Below are 24,436 nucleotides of genomic sequence, written 5' to 3'. Positions count from 1 at the left end.
TTTATAGGACAAGAATTTTAGAATTAGAATTTATAATATAAAGAGACAGACAATAATCGTTCTTCAATATAAACATTTTCTGTTTATCCCTTCTTGTAAATATTCTTGTTATGTTCCAAACGTTGGTAAGAGTTAAATGTTTGTGGAAATATCATTTATTTCTCAAAAAATAAAGGAATAATGTAACAGCCTGTCAGCACTTTTTTTAAGCTAAATTGCCATCAGTTGATAAGGAAATAGGAATAGGCTATGTTCATTTAAAAATTTTATGCATATGGAAGAAGTGTCCATGATTAAATCAATTAAGTATCAATTCTTTTTCTATCTAGCCTATGGTAATATTTGGTGTTTTCCAGGATGAAAATGTACCTTCCATTCCCTTTTGGAGGATTCTGAAGCTGAATATAACCGAATGGCCTTATTTAGTGGTTGGTACATTTTGTGCCATTATAAATGGAGGCCTGCAACCAGCATTTGCAGTAATATTTTCAAGGATTGTAGGGGTAAGTGTTTATGTCCATTTTTGGATTACCTGTGAGTCCTGACTGAAGAATGAACTGTTTGTTTGTAACTATATACATAAGCAACAAGAAACATGTACCTTCATATGAAACTAAGCAGCTTGAAGATGTAAGAACAGAAGTCCGCTTTGTGATAGGAAAGCTAATTTTTTGAATCTTCCTTTGTTCTGGCAGTTGGTTTTGATCCTAGGGCCCTCGGGATCAGATCCCTGAAATAGGCGATGACACTGACTAGATGACTGTCCCTCCCCTGCCATCACTGGGCTCTGAGTAAAGCTCCTGAGCTGTTGTATCACCAGAGTGCAAAGAGAGGTCCTCACATGTGTGTCAGACAGGCTTGAGAGAGAGCTGTTCTCTGACATGCGCACTGGGCAGGACACGAGCAGGCCTAGCACGCTGCCTCTGTGAGATGTCCATCCCACTTGTTAAGATGAACACAAGTGGAACAGCTTCCGAAAGACTGAGGTTGACACGTGTTTGTTCTACGTGCTTTCTACAGGTTAGGAATATGGCTCTGTTACTAGACTGACTGTGGCCCATGTGAAGGGAGATGTTTGTTTTCTTTCCCTGTGGAGTGGTTCTTCTCTGTCTTACACATCTCGGGGAAGGTCTCCATGTGTGGTGCTAGGTCAGCTGGCTGTGGTTCCCCCACTGGCTATCTGTCTGGCCATCCTATAAAGAAGGCTGGCTCAAGGCACCTTCTTTCTTTCTGAAAGGCCTGGGCTGAGTGAATGACCACCTCTCTCTGGTTCACCAAAACCATCCCAGCAGATTTTCTGCAAACACCTTGGGACAGTTTGAAATGTCCAAATTGTAAAGCAATGTATTGACCTCCAGTGTAGTTTCCCCCAAAGGAGGAAAAGAGCGTCGTTCCCATTTCTGCTTTACACAGGAGCTGTGGCACTTGTGGCGCTCGTTACTCCAGGAGGGAGTATGAGCAGAAAAGTATTGGATCAACTGAGGAGTGACAGACCCGTTCTTGGCCCCTAAGGGAGGCAGAGTGCATACACTTCCAGGTTTGGCATTAGGGAGGCAACCCCAACCTCCGTTACACTAAGGCTCTCTTGACCCCGAACCCTGTGCTAGGTGGGAAATGGGTCAGACCCAGAATGGCTTCTTCAGTGGTTGAACTGATAAGCTTTCAATATTTTCTTCACAGGTTTTTACCAGAAATGAGGATTCTGAAACAAAACGACAGAATAGTAACATGTTTGCACTATTGTTTCTTATCCTTGGAATTATTTCTTTTATTACATTTTTCCTTCAGGTAAATATCTACATTTTCACTTTATTCATTTTTGAGAAATGGGTCATCATTCAACTGTGCAATTTATAAACATCTGTGTAATTTTCTTTTTAGTAGAATTGCTCCTCTCTTAAGGGGTTATTAGGAGCCAGGTTTCTTTGATGTATTTAAAACAAAGATGTTTGGGGCTGGCTCGATGGTGTAGTGGTTAACTTTGCATGTTCTGCTTCAGCAGCCCGTGGTTCACGGGTTCAGATCCTGGCTGTGGACCTGCACACTGCTCATCAAGCCATGCTCTAGTGACATCCCACATATAAAATAGAGAAGGATTGGCACAGATGTTAGCTCAGGACCAATCGTCCTCACCAAAAAAAACAAAAAAACCACGAAGGATGTTTTGCTTTGTCTGGCTCCCTTGCTTACCTCCTCCTCCCCTCTCATCTCCCCCACTTGAGATAATAATGAAACTAGAGGGAACAGAGCAAAGGAGTTAAGTGCTCTAAAAGTGTAGTATGGTAAGGCAGTATGAGTTTGGGTGTTAGAGTTGGGGTCGAGTACAAGTTGAACCAGTTCCTAATTTTGTCTCCTTGGGCAAATAAGTAGTTTAAATTGTCTAAGCCTCAGTTTCCTCATCTATAAAATAGCGATAATGGTACCTGCCTCTTGATGATTAAAAGAGGTCATATGACTACGTTCCCAGGCCTGTGTGTGGCAGCAACAAACACGCAGTCACTTATTGAATAAATGATCAGCCATACATTTTTTTTTAAGAAAAAATATTGAATAAGTCATTTTATTTCACATGTTGTAACCATGTACTAGTTTTTTTTATATAAACAGAACATTTTTCTTGACATTATAGGAGGTACAAATGAAAACAGACTGAAGTCTCTCATTACTAAGTACTTCAAGTCTCACTGGGGAATCTGACCTTGCCATCATAGATGGGACACTCTATGTACAAGTTATAACTATGTGCTCTTTGCATGTGTTTCTTCCTTCTCTCTCAGTAATGTCCAGCACACTACTGGGGAGCACAGAGGAGACATGGTTGCCCTCCTCCACTGCTCTGATTCTGCAGGAGACTCAGGCCTGTTAGTAGGGCCTCTCCTCGTCTGATGCACCACACAGCTGTTTCCACTCTCCTTGCCCCATGCCATTGTGTGGCAGGCCTCTTCCAGATCTCCAGCAAGAAAGGGGTATTCCTTCTAATCTTGTATCCCCAAACTCATCAGGATGAGGGTTCTGTTGTCCTTCCTCCCCAGAGGTGGCCCAGCATGGCCACACAGTCACATCTCACTGTGTTCTTTCCTGGTAACTCTCTTCCCTCCTCCAGACACAGAAGGTTCTATCCTTGGGGGATGGGGAGGGCAGTGCAGAAAACTGTCTCTCTGTAAGCCACCTTCCCCAACCTATTTTGCTCCTCGAATTTGCCTTTTTAAAACTAAGAGACTAAGAATTTGATGTCTTTGTTCTCTGCATCCTTTATGCCTGGGGTGGCTGTATATTCCTGTTTTCCCAGGTGACACCTTAGGTCCTGGTAAAATTATTAATAGCACCCCTTTGCACTCTCAAAAGTGGCCTAGTTTGGATGATATATAATATTGCTACCCTGTTTAGAGTGCCCCCTGCCTTGGGAACAACTCCAGCTTCCTGAGTGACAGACATTGGTTCACTGGGAGAAATAAGCAGGGATAGGAGTGGAGGAAAGAAACACCTTTCCAGTAGATCCCTGATCAGTCTGCCAGCTAGCTGAGGAGTGGCAGTATCAGTTTCAAAACTGGCTCTCTTGGCTATTCCACCAGGGCGGCTGTGCACCATAGTACACAGTCACTGAAACGTAGGCAACCCTTGAAATCAGCTTCTGACTTTGTCTAGTGTCCTGCTTTAGCAATGACATCAAGTCCCCCTCCTTCTGTGCAATCAGCGGCTGCGTCTCTGACAAGTCTGCTTCCTGTGGCATGTTCTCTTTCTTCACAGGGCTACACGTTTGGCAAAGCTGGGGAGATCCTCACCAGGCGGCTCCGATACTTGGTTTTCCGATCGATGCTGAGACAGGTATGTCTGTTGAGGATTGTGCCCTGGGCTGTACAGAACTCCACACGTGGGCCCTGTGGTCTCAGGCAGTGGGAGCGCTGTCAGGTTACTGGGAGTGAAGTCCTGTATTGATCTTCCCTCAGTCTCATCTCAGAGATGCAGCTGAACTGCCCCCCAGGTCAGGCGCAGAGGCCCTGCTGTCTGTGGGCTGGCGGTGGGCACAAGGAACGGATCACTGGAGACAATGAGTCTCCAGAGCAGGTTCACCTCCAGCCTTTGTCTCAGCAGCTGTAGGCAGAGTAGGCAGAAGCCATCTTCAGTACCCTCGTCCCTTTCCTCTCTTTCTTTCCTTCTTCCCCCTGGGAAACCAGGACACTTGTGTTTCTTCCCACCAAGAGATGCCCTCTGTACCCTTTCTTTCCACAAATCAAAATTCATCCCCAGGGCCCAGTTTCTCTGCTGGGGCTGGACTGATTTACTCATTCAAGCTGCAGTGTTACTAGCTGATAAGGACTTAATGGAATGCCTCTCACATTTTACACCTTCAGAACTCTAACAACAGGCAGATGTGAATGTTTTTCTGGGGAAATGGGAAGGAGGGATTCTGGGAATGTAACCCAAAGCAGCCAGGTCAAAGGGGAAAGTTTCTTTAAGAATCATAACAATTTTGTATGTGACTTTATAACTTTCCATTTTAAAATCACTAATGACTTGGCAGTGAATCAAATGATGCTCTAGAAGGATTCTCTGGATGTGGCAGGGGTAACTGAACCCTGGCTGAGAAGCGTCAGTTTGCTGTATTAGGATTTCTAGATGACATTCACATTTTCTCAGCTGTCTTTGGTTCCTCAGTCTTTTCCCACTCCTCCCAGCACCACTTAGAAAGAAGACATATTTATGGAAATTGCTAGCTAGTGAGTAACAGAGCCAGCCTTCAATCTAATGAGTGAGATAGCACTGTTTGATGGCGGGCCGTGTCCTAGGACTCACAGTCAAACCATATTTGTAACTAAGATTCCACTTAGGCTCGACGCTGACCTTGGTCCTGGGCCAAATGCCCCATTACCCCCCCAGCCTCCAGGCTAACTCCCAGGTCTATTATAATTTGGAAGCCGAGCTGATGGTTTGTGTAATGCCCTCTCCATAAGTGATTATGTCTGGCTATCATACATTAAGTGCTTTCTGTTTACAAAGCACAATACTAAGTGTCGTAAGGCATTCAGATCCAAATGGTCCCTGTCTGCAAGGAATTTATATTCCAGTCGGGGAGGCACTGAACAATTTTAAAAAGCAAACTGATACACAGTGTTATCAATGATAATGCTTGGCTTTTTCTTAAATATTTGGGGGAAAAAATGATAGATACTGCTTAATTCAAATCACCAGTTCAGATAACTTCTTAGTACCATAGTTATTTTTGTAGCCAACACAAATTCATATTTCAAACTCACAATCTTTTTAGTATTTGTATATTTTAAAACATAAGTGGTTTTACAAAGAAAATCCTATTTCATGTTGAATGTTAAATTTTAATCTGTACTTTAAGAAATTTTTTTAACCCAATTTATTTATTTTGCCTTAGACTACAGTTATCTAACTGCCTATTCTACACTTCTATTTGGATGTCTAATAAGTATTTTATACCTAACATTTCCACAGTTGAACTTGTGACTCTCCCCTCGCCACAGGGCTTACTCCTTACCTGGTCTTCTCCTATGTTAGTAAATGGCAGCTCCATTCTACCAGTTGTGTAGCTAAAAACCCTGGAGTCATCCTTGATTCCTCTCTTTCTGTTTCATATTACAATAGCCTCCTAACTGGTCTCACTGCCTCCATCATTATCCCAATCCAGTAGGTTCACCTCCTAGGAGCCACAGCCTTTCTTCTAAGATATAAGTCAAAACATCTCTCTGCCCAAAACCTGCTGAAAGCTACCCATATCTCTGAGAGTAAATTCTGGAATCTTTACAGTTCCTTATAAGGTCATAAATTATGTGGCCCCCATTGCCTCTAAGACCTCATCTCCTACATTTTCACACCTTTTTCAGTACATAGTCTACTCTATACACACTGGCTTAGTGCAGAAAGGTATGAGAGGGAGAGAGTGGGAGAACCAAGTGAGAATGGAAACCTGTTCAGAGGAAGAGGCAGCTTTTACAATTTCACACAGCTTTCAAGGCTAGTGGCCACCCTTAAGGCTTTCTTGCCAGTGCATGAAGAGAGCAAGTATGCCTTTGCCTCAGGGCCTTTGCACATGCTGTTCTTCCTTATCTCAGATATTCTCATCCCTCGCTTCATTCAGGTTTCTGCTCAAATGTCACCTTAGAGAGGCCTTCTCTGTCCCCTCCCCAATCTATAAAATAGTGTGTTTCTTCACTTTTTTCCTTCTTATCCTGCTCTATTTTTCTTCATAGCATGTATTACCACCTGGCATGGTATATATTAATTTACTTGTGGCTTTCATCTCTAGAATCTAGGCTTCACAAAAGCAGCAACTTTGTCTTCTTTGTTCACTGTTGTATAGATCCAACGCTTACAAATCACATTTGGAACAAAGGAGGCACTCAAAAAAATTTTTGACAAGGGAAATTATTTGTGTTTGTCTAAGTCCCTTTCTCATCTGTTGAGTGTCAAATCCTGAGTGCTATATGCAAGAGATACAAGTGATAATCAGAGCAGACCCTGTCACTGTCCCCGGCACCAAGAGTTTCATAAACAGGGCTTTAAGATCCTAACATCGTTTTCTGTGCCACAGGATGTGAGCTGGTTCGATAACCCTAAAAACACCACTGGAGCATTGACTACCAGGCTTGCCAATGACGCAGCTCAAGTTAAAGGGGTATGTGCCTCCTTTCTGCTGGTGTCTGTCTGAATTGCCCATTTTGAATCTCAGCGTGAAACTAATTTTCTCATTACAGGTGCTAGTTCTCATCATCATTAAAATGTTAAATAAATATTTAACCATACATCATGTGCCTTATAACAAAAATGTTAACTATTTAAACATCATATACTGTATAGTATATAGATAACTTACAAGTCTTCTTTTGTTATTTGCTATCTTATTCATGCCATTAACGAAATACACGTGGAAGGATAACTACTGAGAAAAGGAAGTATTTATCAGCATATCATGTAGGATCAGACTGGTTTAATGTTCAATTAATCAACAGAAAATTGTAATTGCTACTGAAAAAACAAATGTGTAGCTGCTGTAAGAAAGTTTAGGGGAAGTACAGTTCAGAAGAGGGGCAAGAAAATCTAAAAGAAGGTTGAAAGAAACGAAAAGCACATGAACAAATTAAAGCAAAGGTAGAAGAAACAACTTTATCAGATTAAACCTTAAATTTTGCTACTACATGAATCTCTTTAATTGATATAACTAGAAACTGTTGAACCAGGAGGTTTGATTTGTGGACGAAGTGACAATGTCTTCTACAACTACAACTGTCAATAGCAAAAATCCACAAGATGATGTGGAATTTGAAAAAAGACATGTGACCTCTGCCCTGTCTTTCCCTCCCTTGAACCTTATAAATCTTTATTTTTTAATCTTTCTGTACTGTAGTACTATAATAATATTCCTTCTGTATAATATATGGGGCTTCTGTAAGAATAAATTAGCTTATAAATGTGGAAGCATACAGAGACCTATAAAGTTGAAATATAAATCTAAGGAATTGTTTTAATACAGATTTCTTTGCTTAAACCAAACAAATCAACAAAAATTGAGTTTTAGATCAAGTTGTATAGAACCTAACTGAACAGAATGTGCACTTACTGAAATAACTTTGAACTTCCTAAATCAGACAACAACCCTGCCCTAATGGAGTCGACACGGTATGTCAGATCGTCATAAGTGCTGTAGAAAAAAAATGGCAGCACGATATGGCAGGAGGAGGTTGCTGGTTGCCAGGGAAGGAAGGCCTCAATGATATGGTGATATATGCAAAAGGCATGATGGAAGGAAAAGTCCCAGCCCTGTAGATGTTTAGAGAGGAGCGTCCTAAACAGAAGAACCAGCAAGTGCAAAGGCCCTGACGCTGGAGCATTTCCTCCACTGTTTCCAAAACAGAAGGGGGATCGTGTGGCTGGAGTAAAGTGAGTGAAAGGATTAGTCCTAAGAGTTGAGGTCAGCATTATATCCAGAATTAGATGGGAAATTGTCTCAAGCATTGTACAGTTTTGAAGATGAGAGTGCCATGATCTGAAATTTTTAAAGGCTGCTCTGTGAATAGGCTGAAGGGGGCAAGGGTGGAGGCAGGGAGTCTACTGCAATAATCCAGGGGAGGGATGATAGTGATTTAGACTAGGGTGGTCATAGGGAAGGTGATAAAAAGCAATCAGATTCTGAACGCACAGCCAACAGAACCTGTTGGCTGCTTGGATGTGGGATATGAGAGAAAGGGGATTTAAGGATGACTCCAAAGTTTTTCACCTGCACAACTGAAACAATGGAGTTGCTTTTTATTTTTATTATTATTTTTTTTGTGTGAGGAAGATTAGCCCTGAGGTAACATCCGATGCCACTCCTCCTCTTTTTGCTGAGGAAGATTGGCGCTGGGCTAACATCCGTGCCCATCTTCCTCTACAGGATGGGATGTTGCCACAGCATGGCTTGATAAGCGGTGCGTTGGTACACACCCAGGATTGGAACCTGCGACCCCAGGCAGCTGCAGCGGAGCGCATGCACTTAACCGCTATGCCACTGGGCCGGCCCCTGGAGTTGCTTTTTAATGAAGCTGGGAAGCCTGTTGAAAGAGCAAGTTTCGGGGAGAATTGAGAGTTCTATTCAGAAAATAGTAAGTTTGAGATTCCCCCATTAGATATCCAAGTGGAGGTGTCAAGAAGGCAGGTGGATTTGCAAGTCTGGAGTTTAGCAGAAAACTCTGGTCTGGAAATATACATTTGGAGGTTTTTCAGTACATTGCTGGCTTTTAAAGCCATGAGACTGAAGAGAGCCAAGGAAGCATGTGTAGATAAAGAAGATGGCAAGGCTGGGCCCTGAGCTCAGGGCTGTGACGATGAACCAGCAGAGGAGAGGGAGAAGGAGTGGCCAGTGAGGGAGAAGAGCGGTGTCCTAGAAACAAAATGAAGAAAGCGTTTTAAGGAGGGAGCAGCTAGGATAGCAAATACTGCTGATGAGCTTGCAGGAGGATGGAGCATCTCACAGTGCTGCAGCCACGTGGAGGCGTCTAGGGGTCTAACAAGAACTGTTTCAGAGGCGAGGTGGGGCCAAGCCTGACGGGAGTGGGCTCAGGAGAGAGGGGAAGGGGAATAGGACTCCAGATGGACAAAGCGGTTAAAGGATTTCCTGGTAAATGGGGCAGAGAAACGGGTGGTAGGTGGAGGATGTGAAGTATTAGTCTCTATATTATTTGTACTTAAATTGACATGAGAAACAAGCAGCAAGCTTGGGGTAAATCCATCTTGCTAGCTTCCTGGAGGAGCCTTTCTTGCGGATGGTGATCACTGTGAACAAATTATCTTCAAGTTTCCAGATTCTGTCTTCCTTAGCTAAACTTAGCTGCTGTAACTTTAGTCTACCTTTCACAGAGACCTTGTCACATGTACTCCTGTGCTCTCACAGACACACACATCCCATATCCCATTTGATGTTGAGGACAGAACCCTGGGGAAACACTGACTCAGTCCCTTGCAGCTGAACCCTGAGCAGATGTGGTCTGGGCGTTGTGTGCCGGCAGTCCTTCCCTCCCTAAATTCCTCTGGAGTTATGGCCTGCCTTAGGCCACAGTGCTTTCCTATATTTGTAAACTGGTGGTCAGTCCTTTCCCGCTACAGTGTTGTCTTTGCGGCCCTTGGCCGTGTCTGGGAACTCCACTAGTCCCTAACTGCCTGCTGCTGTCAACCATCTGCTTTTCACTGGTTTCCTCAAAGGCATCTCAAACTTGCACTTTCATGGCCCCACTAGCACGGACACCTGCACACCTCGTGTGAGCCACTCTGAGTCAGAACTGTCCTCCAGAACTTAAAACAGTGGCTAGAAAAGTAAGACCAGAGAAGAGGAAGCAAGCAGATTGGTGAGTGCCATCGGAACCAGGAAAGCCCAGTATAGCTGTTACCACAAATTGGCTGAGAGAGGACAGTTGTATCGACTTTACATCACCAGCTGACCTTTCATGATGGGGGATACGTGTGTGAGTATAAATATGTACATGTACATACACATATATACACACATATACATACACATATATATGTATACCACATGCATGTGTGCGTATCTGTCTATTCCACAGATGTAGTAAAATAAATTTTTTTTTTTTCTGAGTAAGATTTGCCCTGAGCTAATATCTATGGCCAATCTTCCTCTATTTTTTATGTGAGCCGCCATCACAGCGTGGCCACTGGTACAGGTCCATGCCCAGGGAACCGAACCCAGGCAGCCGAAGCAGAGTGTATGAACTTAACCACTAGGCCACTGGGGCTGGCCTTGTAATTAATTTTTTATATATAAAAGTATCTGAGGGAAGCTGTGCTGTCACAAATCATTGCCACAAAAGGCAGGGCCGACTCAAGTTTTGTGTTTATAGTTAATCATAACGTTTACCTAGGTTAAATGTTTTTCATGTTTAACTTCATCATCAATGAAACATTTTCTGAGATGTATTTTTGAGTAAGTAGTTTAATCCTGCAAAACATAAATCAGAAGAAAATATGTCTCAACATTTTGCCTATGAAACTGTGGGCTTTTTTGGTATTAGGACTAGATTTCTGCAGAGAAAAAAGCAAATGAGAGCCATATGGAAATCAAAAGCAACTAAGTAGTTTTAAAATTTCTTTTCTGAGAGAAGGTAGTTGAGGGAAGGATTAAGTTAAATGTTCCTAATTTCAAAAGGAGGTTCAGGAAATATGCTTTTTTTTCCAATAAGCACAAATATTTTAGAATTAGATTTCAAGTGATATGGTGGTTTTGAGGAGGAAAGAAATAGCAGGAGAGGGAGAAACAGGGAAAGGTGGAGAGAAAATTGAGTCAGAGAGGGAGTGAGATACTAATACGAGAAGTACAGTGCGAGGGAGAGATTGTGAGGAGAGTCGGGGTGGCTTCCAAGTGTTGAAGCATTTTTGTCTTACCTTGCTTCACACTTGGGCTGTGGTTTCCGAGTGCTACCTCCTCTCAGCCCTACTCTTTGAAATGAAAACTATCTGGCTACTACTACCCCATGCTCTCTCATTCGTGGTGATCCTCAGAGCTCTAGAGACTCTCACTCTGTGTGGGGAACAGACGTGGGACCTCAGTGAGCATTAGTCTTAAGAAAAGAAACGGTAACCAGTGCAATGTCGCCTGAAGTGCTAAATCAAATTATGCCAAGGAACCTCACCTCCCCCCAGCTGACGGTTCTAGACCTTTTAATTCTCCTTTGAGGTACATTAAAGAAGAATTTGTCATCTTTGATCCATTTTACTCATTTCTGTGGCCTTGCCTACAATCCAAAGCTGAACACTTATATGTCTGGGTAACTCATCTGCCATGAACTTGGGGGTGTTCTGAGTTGCTCTCTCAGTCAGTTGCTGTGGGAAATGAGTTCTCAGTAGGACTTGCAGATACTGAGAACAGGGGCAATCTGCATTGTCTCTGTGATGCAGACTCTCTGCAGGTTGTAACCTGTGACTTCAAAATGTGCAGATACAGAGAGCTGGCTTTGAAGGCCACTTCACTCTGCCTTATGCCAAATTTGGCTAAGCATCCTTTTCTTTTTTTTTTTTTTTAAAGATTTTATTTATTTATTTTTCCCCCAAAGCCCCAGTACATAGTTGTCTGTCATAGCTGCACATCCTTCTAGTTGCTGCATGTGGGACGCGGCCTCAGCATGGCTGGAGGAGTGGTGCCTCGGTGCGCACCCGGGGTCCGAACCCGGGCCACCGGCAGCGGAGCGCACGCACTTAACCGCTAAGCCATGGGGCCGGCCCTAAGCATCCCTTTCGTATAAGCTCAGGGACTGCATCAGATAAAAATGCATGCTCTATTAATTATGCTGTCTCCTTCAGCCCAGGTGCAATTCCCTGGTATGGAATTTACTGTATAGAGGCTACTGGTAGTTGTAGCAGCTTTTCAACCTAATTACTGGTCTAGTGTTTATATCACATAGGTGTTGAAGGATTTCAGAGGGTTGATATTGGGTGGAATGGGTTGTAAAGGATTCTGTCGTAAAATTCAGAGCTGAGAGAAGGTTTGGTGGTTAATCAGTGTACCTGCTCATTTTGGGAGTAGGGAGAAATTTGTCCAAAGTCACAGAGTTGGTAGTGACCATTCTAGACTGTTCTCCATCAGAAATCTACCTGGGACCAGCCCCACTCAGGCAGAGGAAATTTTGGAAGTGGAGAAAGGATGGGTCATTTCCAGAGAAAGCAGATCTGGGGTCAGAGTACAAGTTGGCATGGCTTGAGGTCACGGGGTGTTCCCAGGGTGGAGGAGAGAAGTGTAGAGCAGTGAGTGAATTGACTTCATAGTGTGACTTCTAGCTGTAGAGTTGAAATCGCTGCGTGCTCTGAAAGTCACGTATCAGGCTGCCTCTGGCATTCAAACTGAAGGTTCTGATGCCTGCTTAATATCCTAAATTAAATTCCATAACTTTGGGCTCTGTGTAGTTTTTCCAGATCAAATGCAGGTTAAATTAAACACAATAAGCTTCTCAAATAGGCCAGATATATTTGAATATCCTTATAGACAAATATTAGGCTTAAAATATGAGTAGTTATGCATCTAACCTTGGAAATTTCCAACATTTCCAGTTGAATATAATTATCAGACTATTTTGTCTTGCTAATTAACAGAGCTTGCTTTAGTGATCAGGGTTTCATTGACTAATGAAAATTTTTTTGGTGTTAAAAAATCAGAAGAGATAGAAATATGTAACTAAACTCTGAATCATTGATCTTCTACTTTCAGTATTTATTCTGAAGTCATGGAAATCTTCATTTTAGAAACCAAATAAACTTACAAGTAAACCTTTGCTTTTCATTTCATAATTGAGAGAATAATTAATAGATTTTCATAAAACTGAACTGTCATAATCCTTAAGAAAATACAAGCATGGAATTTAAAGATAATACGAAAGTGTCCCTCTAATTTTTTTCATTTATTTTGCAGGCTACAGGTTCCAGGCTTGCTGTAATTGCCCAGAATATAGCAAATCTTGGGACAGGCATTATCATATCCTTCATCTATGGCTGGCAATTAACACTTTTACTCTTAGCAATTGTACCCATCATTGCAATAGCAGGAGTTGTTGAAATGAAAATGTTGTCTGGACAAGCACTGAAAGATAAGAAAGAACTAGAAGGTGCTGGGAAGGTGCGTCCAACTAAGTATAATTGCTGACCTAAGTAGACTAAAATATCCAAATCAGTGTTGTGTTACTCACTAATACTTACTGTGCTCGGAGAACATTTTTATATCCGTTCCTCAAAGCCATCTTATTATTATTATTTTTTTTGTGAGGAAGATCGGCCCTGAGCTAACATCTGCCAATCCTCCTCTTTTTACTGAGGAAGACTGGGCCTGGGCTAACATCCATGCCCATCTTCCTCTACTTTATATGGGACGCCGCCACAGCATGGCTTGCCAAGCGGTGCGTTCGTGTGTGCCCGGGATCCGAACCGGTGAAGCCCGGGCCGCCGCAGCGGAGCGCGCGCACCTAACCGCTTGTGCCACCGGGCCGGCTCCAAAAGCCATCTTATTTGACGGTTGTTCTGCAGATTGGAAACTGAAGAAAAGCAGCAAAACAAATTCTTAGGCTCATAAACTGACAATGAATTTTGTCAGGGTTTTCTAGTTTCAGGCCATTTCACACTCTTCCTTCCTCCTTCCCTCTTTCCCTCCCTCTCCACCTCTCTCTCTCTCCTTCTTTCTCTCAAGCAAGCTGAAATCCGTTCCTTTATTGAGAAACGTAGGCCTCTTATACCCATGATGGGGGAGATTAAAATATGGAAAAGTCCTAAAGGTCTTTATTCTATCTGGCTTAAATTATTATTATCATTTTTTCCTTTTTATCATGCCTCCTCCCTTCCTCTTATTCCTGTTTATCCTTACCTTTTTTTTTTTTTTTTGCCTGCATACTTGTCTATTCGTTTTTTTTTCTTTTTTTTAACAAATACTTATATGGCATTTTGTGGCATAGTGACCCTGTGAGGTATATTCTATTATTAGCTCCTTTTTCAGGTGAGGCTGAGGCACAGGCAGGTAATGCCCCCAATGCCTGAGAGCTGAGAAGTCTCAGAGCCAGGATTCAAACCCAGACAGTCGTGCTCCAAAGTTGTGCCTCTGTCTGTAAAGAAACAAAGAGGTCTGCTGATGGCAGAACATAATCCGATATCACATGATCTGTACCACTGCAGAAATGAGCAGTCAGAGAAGGGCTGACCCCCTAAACTGGGCCTAACGTCTGGGATGGGGATTTATCTATCAGTGGCCCTTGCAAGGTTCCCAAGAGTCACGGCAGGGACCCAGGCAGTGTCAGTGGCCGTGGCTCTCAGTAGGCCCAGGTGTCTGAGGTACTTTGTCTCTGGTCCAGGCACCTCATCAATAAGAATGAGGAAGAGGGTCCTGGAGGTTGGTCATCACTACTAAGACTTTGTCCTCCACCTCCCTGCTATCTCCTCAGACTTTTTTTATCCCATTTCCTTGGTATTCCTTCAGGAAATTCCTTTGGACCAGCTCTAGTGCTTCCCAATTGGTGTCTATGGGGAAAGACCTCATATGAGGCTTCCCTTCAGGCCGTTAGAGGCCCAGTCCTGAGGTTCAGCAGGGTGGTGCAGACCACAGGCGTCTGGCTGTGGTAGGGCCCATGTAACACTGGCCCCTGCCAGCAAATACATCCTGTGACCAGTCACTTCATTTAATATTGTACTTTGTTGGTTCTTCCCCCTATGGTGTTGACTCTTCATCTGAGGAAGAGATGGAAAAATCTAGGGCAAAATGTATAAAAGGAAAATTCATCACTATTTAAGTGTCCTTTACTGAGGTGTTCAAAATGACCCAGAAAGGAGTCTTAGATTGTTGATAGGAAAAATATGACCGATCATAACCTAATTCGTTGCAAACCACAGGTTAGCACCTTTGAAGTGATGCGTCAGTTTTAAGACTCTTGGAGTTCTGTCAGAGGGGGCAAGGAAAGGGGCGCAGCTGGAAATGGATATGTGTGAATATGGCAGGCTTTCTGAGTAAAGGTCAGGGCTGAGATAAATGCTCCAATTCAGTGGTGGTTCATGAGAGGGACAAAAGCGGGTAGGGAAAGGGGTGGTGCTGCACCCACCAGTCCATGTAATATTGAAAATCAACTCTCATCTCATTATCCCTCTCAGGTTACCATTTATTATTTATTAGATACCAGGCACATGCTAAGACTTCTACATATATCATCTCATTTGATGCTCTCAATAACCCTTTTGAATTATCCCTGTTAGACAGTAAAATTCAAGGTTCAGAGAAGTCAAGTAACTTGCCCAAAGTCACAAAGCAACAGTCTAACTGATCTCCCTGCTTCTACTCCTTTCTTGGCCACCCACTTCCTACATTCCTTTCACAGAAGCCACACCGATCTCTTACAAACACAAATAAGATCATGCTGACCCCTAGTTAAAACCCTCCAATAGCTTTTGATCACACTTGGAATAAAATCAATCTTTTACCCTGGTTTATAAAACTCCGCATGACCCAAACTGGAGGATTTCATTCTTTTTTATGGGTAATATTCCACTGTATGTATACACCACATCTTCTTTATCCATTCATCTATCGATGGACACTTAGGTTGCTTCTATATCTTGTCTATTGTAAATAATGCTGCAGTGAACATAGGGGTGCATATATCTTTTCCAATTAGTGTTTTCGTTTTCTTCAGCTAAATACCCAGAAGTGGTATTGCTGGATCATATGGTAGTTGTATTTTTAATTTTTTGCGGAACCTCCATATTGGTTGCACTAATTTACAATCCCACCAATAGTGCGAGAGGATTCCCTTTTCTCCACATCCTTGCCAACACTTGTTATTTGTTGTCCTTTTGATAACAGCCATTCTGACAGGTGTGAGGTGATATCTCATTGTGGGTTTGATTTGCATTTCCCTGATGATTAGTGCTGTTGAGCACCTTTTCGTGTATCTGTTGGCCATTTGCACGTCTTCTTTGGAAAAATGTCTGTTCAGGCTCTCTGCACGTTTTTTAATTGGCATATTTGTCTTTTTGATATTGAGTTGTATGTGTTCTTTTATATTTTGGATATTAACCCCTTATTGGATATATCATTTGCAAATATATTCTCGAATTCAGTAGTTGCCTTTTTGTTTTGTTGATGGTTTCGTGTGCTGTGCAAAACCATTTTAGTTTGATGTAGTTCCATTTGTTTATTTTTGCTTGTGTTGCCCTTGCCTGAGGAGACATATCCAAAAAAACACTGTTAAGACCGATGTCAAAAAGTTTACTACCTATGTATTCCTTTAGGAATTTTATGGTTTCAGCTCTTAAGTCCTTAATCCATTTTAATTTTTGTGTATGGTGTAAGATAATGGTCTACTTTCATTTTTTTGCATGTGGCTGTCCAGTTTTCCCAACACCATTTGTTGAAGAGACTTTCCTTTCTCCATGGTATGTTCTTGGCTCCTTTGTCGAAAATTAGCTGTCCATCGGTGTGTGGGTTTATTTCTGGCCACTCTATTCTGTTCCATTGATCTGTGTGTCTGTTTTCGTGCCAGTACCATGCTGTTTTGATTACTATAGCTTTGTAGTATAGTTTGAAATCAGGGAGTGTGATACCTTTCTTCTCCTTTCTCAGGACTGCTTTGGGTATTTGGGGTCTTTTGTGGTTCCATACAAATTTTAGGATTATTTTAGTTCTGTGAAAAATGCCATTGGTATTTTAACAGGGGTTGCATTCAATCTGTGGATTGCTTTGGGTAGTGTGGACATTTTAACAATATTAATTCTTTGAATCCATGAGCATGGTATATCTTTCCATGTTGTGTCATCTTCAATTTCTTTCATTAGTGTCTTATAGTTTTCAGTGTGCAGGTCTTTCTCCTCTTTTGTTAAATTTATTTCTAGATAGTTTTTTGTTTGTTTGTTTATTGCAGTAACATTGGTTTATATCATTGTATGAATTTCAGGTGTACATCACTATACTTCTATTTCTGCATGGATTACATCATGTTCTCATGTTCACCACCCAAATACTGATTACAATCCATCACACACACATGTGCCCAATTATCCCTTTTGCCCTCCTCCCTCCTCTGGTAACCACTAATCCAATCTCTGTCTCTAGGTGTTGTTTGTTGTTGTTATTATCTACTACTTAATGAGTGAGATCATATGGTATTTGACCTTCTCCCTCTGACTTATTTCACTTTGCATAATACCCTCAATGTCCACCCATGTTGTCACAAATGGCTGGATTTCATCATTTCTTATGGCTGAGTAGTATTCCATTGTGTATATATACCACATCTTCTTTATCCATTCGTCCCTTGATGGGCACTTAGGTTGCTTCCAAGTTTTGGCTATTGTGAACAACACTGCAGTGAACACAAGGGTGCATGTGTCTTTATGCATTGGTGTTTTCATGTTCTTTGGATAAATACCCAGCAGTGGAATAGCTGGATCGTATGGTAGTTCTATCCTTAATTTTTTTTTTTTTTGTGAGATCAGCCCTGTGCTAACATCCGCCAATCCTCCTCTTTTTTTGCTGAGGAAGACGGCCCTGGGCTAACATCTGTGCCCATCGTCCTCCACTTTATATGGGACGCCGCCACAGCATGGCTTGCCAAGCAGTGCGTCGGTGCGCGCCCGGGATCCGAACCAGCGAACCCCGGGCCGCCGCAGCAGAGCGCGCGCACTTAACCGCTTGCGCCACCGGGCCGGCCCCTCTATCCTTAATTTTTTAAGGAATCTCCATACTGTTTTGCATAGTGGCTGCACCAGTTTGCATTCCCGCCAGCAGTGTTTTCGAGTTCCCTTCTCTCCACATCCTCTCCAACACTTATTTCCTCTCTTGTTAATTATAGCCATTCTGATGGGCGTGAGGTGATATCTCATTGTAGTTTTGACTTGCACTTCCCTGATAGTTAAGGATGTTGAACATATTTTCACGTTTCTGTTGGCCATCTGTATATCTTCTCTGGAGAAATGTCTGTTCTGGTATTTTGCCCATTTTTTAATAGGGTTGTTAGTATTTTTCTTGTTGAGATGCATCAGTTCTTTGTATATTTTGGACATTAACCCCTTATCAGATGTATGGTTTGCAAATATCTTCTCCCAACTGTTAGGTTGTCTTTTCATTTTGTTGATGGTTTCCTTTACTGTGCAGAAGCTTTTTAGTTTGATGTAGTCCCATTTGTTTATTTTTTCTATTGTTTCTCTTGCCCCGTCAGACATGGTGCCTGAAAATATGTTACTAAGACTGGTGTCAAAGAGCGTACTGCCTATGTTTTCTTCTAGAAGTTTCATAGTTTCAGGTCTTACATTCAAGTCTTTAATCCATTTGGAGTTAATTTTTGTGTATGGTGTAAGGTAATGGTCTACTTTCATTTTTTTGTATGTGGCTGTCCAGTTTTCCCAACACCATTTATTGAAGAGACTTTCCTTTCTCCATTGTATGTTTTTGGCTCCTTTGTCGAAGATTAGCTGTCCACAGATGTGTGGTTTTATTTCTGGGCTTTCGATTCTATTCCATTGGTCTGTGTGTCTGTTTTCGTGCCAGTACCATGCTGTTTTGGTTACTATAGCTTTGTAGTATATTTTGAAATCAGGGAGTGTGATACCTCGAGCTTTGTTCTTTTTTCTCAGGACTCCTTTAGCTATTCGGGGTATTTTGTTGTTCCATATAAATTTTAGGATTCTTTGTTCTATTTCTGTGAAAAATGTTGTTGGAACTTTGATAGGGATTGCATTGAATCTATAGATTAGGAAGTATGGACATCTTAACTATGTTAATTCTTCCAATCCAAGAGCATGGGATATCTTTCCATTTCTTTGTGGCTTCTTCAATTTCTTTCAGCAATGTTTTATAGTTTTTGGTGTACAGATCTTTCACCTCTTTGGTGAAGTTTATTCCTAGGTATTTTATTCTTTTTGTTGCAATTGTAAATGGGATGGTATTCTTAATTTCTCTTTATGCTACTTCGTTGTTAGTGTATAGAAATGCAACTGATTTTTGTATGTTGATTGTGTATCCTGCAACTTTACTGTATTCGTTTATTACTTCTAAAAGGTTTTTGGTGGATTCTTTAGGGTTTTCTATATATAAAATCATGTCATCTGCAAATAGTGACAGTTTCACTTCTTCCTTTCCAATTTGGATCCCTTTTATTTCTTTCTCTTGCCTGATTGCTCTGGCTAGGACTTCCAGTACTATGTTAAATAGGAGTGGTGACAGTGGGCATCCTTGTCTGGTTCCTGATCTTAGAGGGATAGCTTTCAGTTTTTCACCACTGAGGATGATATTAGTTGTGGGTTCGTCATATATGGCCTTTATTATGTTGAGGTAATTTCCTTCTATACCCATTTTATTAAGAGTTTTTATCATAAATGGGTGCTGTATCTTCTCAAATGCTTTCTCTGCATCTATTGAGATGATCATGTGATTTTTATTCATTTTATTAATGTAGTGTATCACGTTGATTGATTTGCGAATGTTGAACCATCCCTGCATCCCTGGAATAAATCCCACCTGATCATGGTGTATCTTTTAATGTATTGTTGTATGCGATTTGCTAGTATTTTGTTGAGGATTTTTGCATCCATGTTCATCAGTGATATTGGCCTGTAGTTTTCTTTTTTTGTGTTGTCCTTGTCTGGTTTTGGTATCAGGGTAATGTCGGCTTCGTAGAATAAGTTAGGGAGCTTCCCCCCCTCCTCAATTTTTTGGAAGAGTTTGAGAAGGATAGGTATTAAGTCCTCTTTGAATGTTTGGTAGAATTCACCTGGGAAGCTGTCTGGTCCTGGACTTTTATTTTTGGGGAGGTTTTTGATTACTGTTTCAATCTCCTTACTGGTGATTGGTCTATTCAAATTCTCTATTTCTTCTTGATCCAGTGTTGGAAGGTTGTATGATTCTAAGAATTCATCCATTTCTTCCAGATTGTCGAATTTGTTGGCATATAGCTTTTTATAGTATTCTCTGATAATCTTTTGTATTTCTGAGGTGTCCGTTGTAATATCTCTTCTTTCATTTCTGATTTTACTTATTTGAGCCTTCTCTCTTTCTTTCTTGGTGAGTCTAGCTAAAGGTTTGTCAATTTTGTTTATCTTTTCAAAGAACCAGCTCTTGGCTTTATTAATTTTTTCCATTGTTTTTTTAGTCTCTCATGAAATTTCATGTATTTTCATGATTTTTATTATTTCCCTTCTTCTACCGATTTTGGGCTTTGTTTGTTCTTCTTTTTCCAGTTCCTTTAGGTGCACCGTTATATTGTTTATCTGAGATTTTTCTTCTTTGTTGAGATAGGCCTGTATTGCTATAAACTTCCCTGTTAGAGCCGCTTTTGCTGTATCCCATAAATTCTGGCATGTCGTATTTTCATTTTCATTTCTCTCTAGGTATTTTTTGATTTCTTCTTGATTCCTTCATTGACCCAGTCGTTGTTCAGTAGCATTTTGTTTAATCTCCACGTATTTGTGGCTTTTCTGATTTTCTTCCTATAGTTGATTTCCAGTTTCATATCGTTGTGGTTAGAAAAGATGCTTGGTATTATTTCAGTCTTCTTAAATTTATGGGGACTTGTTTTGTGGCCTAATACGTGATCAATCCTGGAGAATGTTCCATGTGTATTTGAAAAGAGCGTGTATTCTTTGGTTTTTGGATGGAATGCTCTGTATATATCTACTAGGTCCATCTGTTCTAGTGTGTCATTTAAGGCCAATGTTTCCTTATTGATCTTCTGTTTGGATGATCTATCCGTTGGTGTAAGTGGAGTGTTAAAGTCCCCTACTCTTATTGTGTTACTGTCTATTTCTCTTTTTATGTCTGTTAATAATTGCTTTATATATTTAGGTGCCCCTACATTGGGTGCGTAGATATTTACAAGTGTTATATCCTCATGTTGGATTGTTCCCTTGATGATTATGTAATGCCCATCTTTGTCCCTTTTTACAGTTTTTGTTTTAAAGTCTATTTTGTCTGATATGAGTACTGCTACCCCAGCTTTATTTTCATTGCCATTTGCGTGGAGTATCTTTTTCCATCCCTTCACTTTCAGTTGTGAGTGTCTTTAGGTCTGAAGTCTGTCTCTTGTATGCAGTATATATATGGGTCTTGGTGTTTTATCCAATCAGGCACCCTATGCCTTTAATTGGGGCATTTAGTGCATTGACATTTGATATTCCATAGCTATTGATAAGTATGCAGTTACTGCCATTTTTTAACTTTTTTTTCTCAGTGTTTTAGTAGTCCTTCTCTGTTCCTTTCTCCTGCTATACAGAATTGATGGTCTCTTTAGTTTGACCTCTGTCTGAAAGCTCTACTCTTTAACTCCCCTCCTCCCTCCTTTTATGTTTTTGATATCATATCTAACCTCTTTTTTGTGCATTTGTATCCATTGCCCTCTTATCATGGAAATAGATAATTTTTTCTATTTGTGGTCTTCTCTTTTCCCCTTAAATCAGTCCCTTTAACATTTCTTGTAGCACTGGTTTCTTGGTGACAAACTCCTTTAATTTTTGCTTGTCTGGGAAATTTTTGATCTCTCCTTCCATTTTGAATGATAACCTTGCTGGGTAGAGTATTCTTGGCTGTAAGTTTTTTCCTTTTAGGACTTCAAATATATCTTGCTACTCTCTTCTAGCCTGTAAGGTTTCTGCTGAGAAGTCAGCTGATAGCCTTATGGGGTTTCCTTTGTATGTAACTTGTCTTTCTCTGGCAGCTTTTAGGATTCTCTCTTTATCTTTAATTCTAGACATTTTGATTACGATGTGTCTTGGTGTGGGCCTCTTTGGGTTTATCTTGTTTGGGGCTCTCTGTGCTTCCTGTACCGGGATGTCTGTTTCTTTCCTTAGGTTAGGGAAGTTTTCATCTATTATTTCTTCAAATAGATTCTCTGCCCCTTTCTCTCACTCTTCTCCTTCCGGGACACCTATAACACGGATGTTAGTGTGCTTGATGTTGTCCCAGAGGTCCCTTAGACTGTGCTCACTCTTTTTAATTCTTTTCTCTTTTACCTGTTCAGCTTAGGTAATTTCTTCTAGTCTTTCGTCCAGCTTGCAGATCCATTCTTCTGTATCCTCTACTCTGCTTTTGAGTCCCTCTTGTGAATTTTTCATTTCCATAACATATTATTCATTTCTGATTGGTTCTTTTTTATATCTTCCATTTCTTTGTTGACATTCTCACTGAGTTCATCTATTCTTCTCCCCAGATCAGTGAGCATCCTTAACACTCTTTGTTTGAACTCCCTGTCGGGTAGGTTGCTCATTTCTGTTTCACTTAGTTCCTTTTCTGGGGTTTTGTCCTGTTCCCTTACTTGGAATGTATTCCTTTGCCTCCTCACTTTGCCTCTTTCTCTGTGCTTGTGTCTATGTATTAGGTAGGTCAGCTACGTCTCCTGCTCTTGGATAGGTGACCCTATACAAGTGATGCCTTAGGAGTCCTGCAGTGTGCTTCCCTCAGTTCTCAATGTTCCAGGGGTGACCCCTATGTGGGCTACATGTGTCCTTCTGTTGTGGCCTGTTTGCTCTCCCTGTATGTGTCCATGTAGGCCGAATTATGCTCCTGGTCAGCTGTTGTAATGCTCAGCTGTTTGTAGTTGTTGTGGGCCCTTCAGTCTCTTTATCAGGTGTGGGGAGCCCCAGCTCAGTTGGCTGCAAGTTCTAATACCAGATTTGTGTTGCAGTATTTCTATTAAGTGAATAGGCCCCCAGGGTGGCAGGTTGTTAGGCTCAGGGGCTTACAATTGCTATAAGCCTCCAGCCTTTAGGTCTCTTGTCAGCTCTTTGAGGATTGCAGCTGGGTGGGGCTGGCCTCAGGCACAGGAGCACCCAATCATTTCAAACTTTGGAAGGTGGGGCAAACCCCCTATGTGGGTCTTTGAGAAGCACAAGTCTTCTGCAGCTGACAAGCCCTGCTGCCCACAGGTCCACACACACAGTCAACACAGTCCTGCCTCGTGTGTGTGCCCAGACCTCCTGAAGCGGACCCAGTCTCTCCACGGCAGGAGCCCCACACACTCCACCACTGCCCCACACTCTCCACCCGCTCCTTGTGCACGCCGTACCCCACTGAAGTGGGCTCAGTTGCCAGGCTGCAGAGAATCCAGTCACCAATCTATGCAGGCCCACAAGTTGCCCGAGGGCTTGTTGTTGGGTGGGGCCAGTCTCTAGGGTGGGCTGCCTGCCCTGGCTGAGCTGGATTAAATCAGTGCTCTAGTGGGTGGGGCAGACCTGGGCTAGCAGGCCCCAGGGAGAACTCCAATGGTGTCTGCCAGCATCTGTGTCAGCAGGCACACACCAGGCCACAACAATGGCCACCACCAATGTCCCAGTCCCTGGAGAGGTCTCACCTCTCACCGAGATGCACTCAGGGCCTATCAGGTGAGTCTCTTTTCACCAAAGCACTAGGCACCTTTCTTTCTGGTGATTTTAGGATGCTTTCTGAAATGGGTGAGTTTGCGTGTGGGCCCTTTAAGAGCCAGTTTTAATTTCTTTGTGAACCAGTTTTTCTGGGGGCACTCCCCAATGTTTTAGTAGCAGGCAAAGTCAGATATTATGCCACTGGTCTCTATTGTGCTGGGTCCACAAAATGCCTACAGCAGAGGCGCTCCCCGGCTCAGGGCCCCGCGCCTCCAGGGAGGCTGTGTACCTTTGGGGTGCTCCTGGGCGGCCGTGAAGCTGGCAGCTTGTGAAGGCGGCGTTTTTTCTCTCTAGAAGGGAGTTTCTGCCTCTCCCACCTCAATTAGGATTGTCCTTTGTTGCAGGAGTTCCTCTTATCCAGTTTTCAGTTCTGTCTTAGGGGTAATTTTTCCACAAGTAGTTGTAAATTGGCTGCGTCTGCGGGAGGAGGTGAGTTCAGAGTCTGCCTACGCCGCCATCTTGACTTCTCTCTCAAGCTGTGTATCTTTAGATAAATGCTTTTGTCTGAGTCTTAGCTTCTCTTTCTGTAAAGAGTTGAAGTAGCCTATCTTCCTTCCAGATCTAAAACTAGATTTGATAAATTACTTACAATCCTTTTCCATAGTAAAGCAGCTCATAGGTCATAGTAAATAAATAATATGTAATATAAAATTAATTTTATGAATCTCTTTTATGGAGTTCAAACTAATTGCAACTGTTTGCCTTTGGGCCTCTTAGTGACTGGGTGTTCTCTGTTACAGATCGCTACTGAAGCAATAGAAAACTTCCGAACTGTTGTTTCTTTGACTCGGGAGCAGAAGTTTGAAGATATGTATGCACAGAGTTTGCAAGTCCCATATAGGTAATAACCACTGAAGAGTGGGAGGGGAGAGTGGGGAGTTTTTCAATCATCAGATTTGTTTTCAGGGTGATTACTTTGGCTGAAAGGTAGGGAACAAGTGGAGAAACTACTGGAAGGGAACCAGTTGGGAAGCACTTGTAATTATCCAGAGAGAAATCACAAGACGCTGACCTAAGGCAGGGGCATCTCTGAGGTAGAAGCTGTAAGAGCAGG

General features: G+C 42.0%; 1 protein-coding gene across 1 annotated transcript in view; it reads left to right on the top strand.

The window, feature by feature from the left end:
* Positions 1 to 24,436, top strand: part of ABCB1 (ATP binding cassette subfamily B member 1) — an 86,728-nt gene that overhangs the window by 47,577 nt on the left and 14,715 nt on the right. Inside the window, 6 exon segments of the mRNA XM_087447087.1 lie at positions 357 to 503; positions 1,681 to 1,788; positions 3,748 to 3,825; positions 6,560 to 6,643; positions 12,917 to 13,120; positions 24,123 to 24,223. Of these exon segments, the coding sequence (XP_087303213.1) occupies positions 357 to 503; positions 1,681 to 1,788; positions 3,748 to 3,825; positions 6,560 to 6,643; positions 12,917 to 13,120; positions 24,123 to 24,223 (722 nt within the window).

This window comes from Ceratotherium simum, chromosome 1 (genome assembly GCF_057802395.1).
Source record: "Ceratotherium simum simum isolate JZ-2026a chromosome 1, ASM5780239v1, whole genome shotgun sequence".
In the NCBI taxonomy this organism is placed as follows: Eukaryota; Metazoa; Chordata; class Mammalia; order Perissodactyla; family Rhinocerotidae; genus Ceratotherium; species Ceratotherium simum.
The sequence above is the reverse complement of the archived record's forward strand: the minus strand, read 5'-3'. Positions and strand labels throughout refer to the sequence as shown.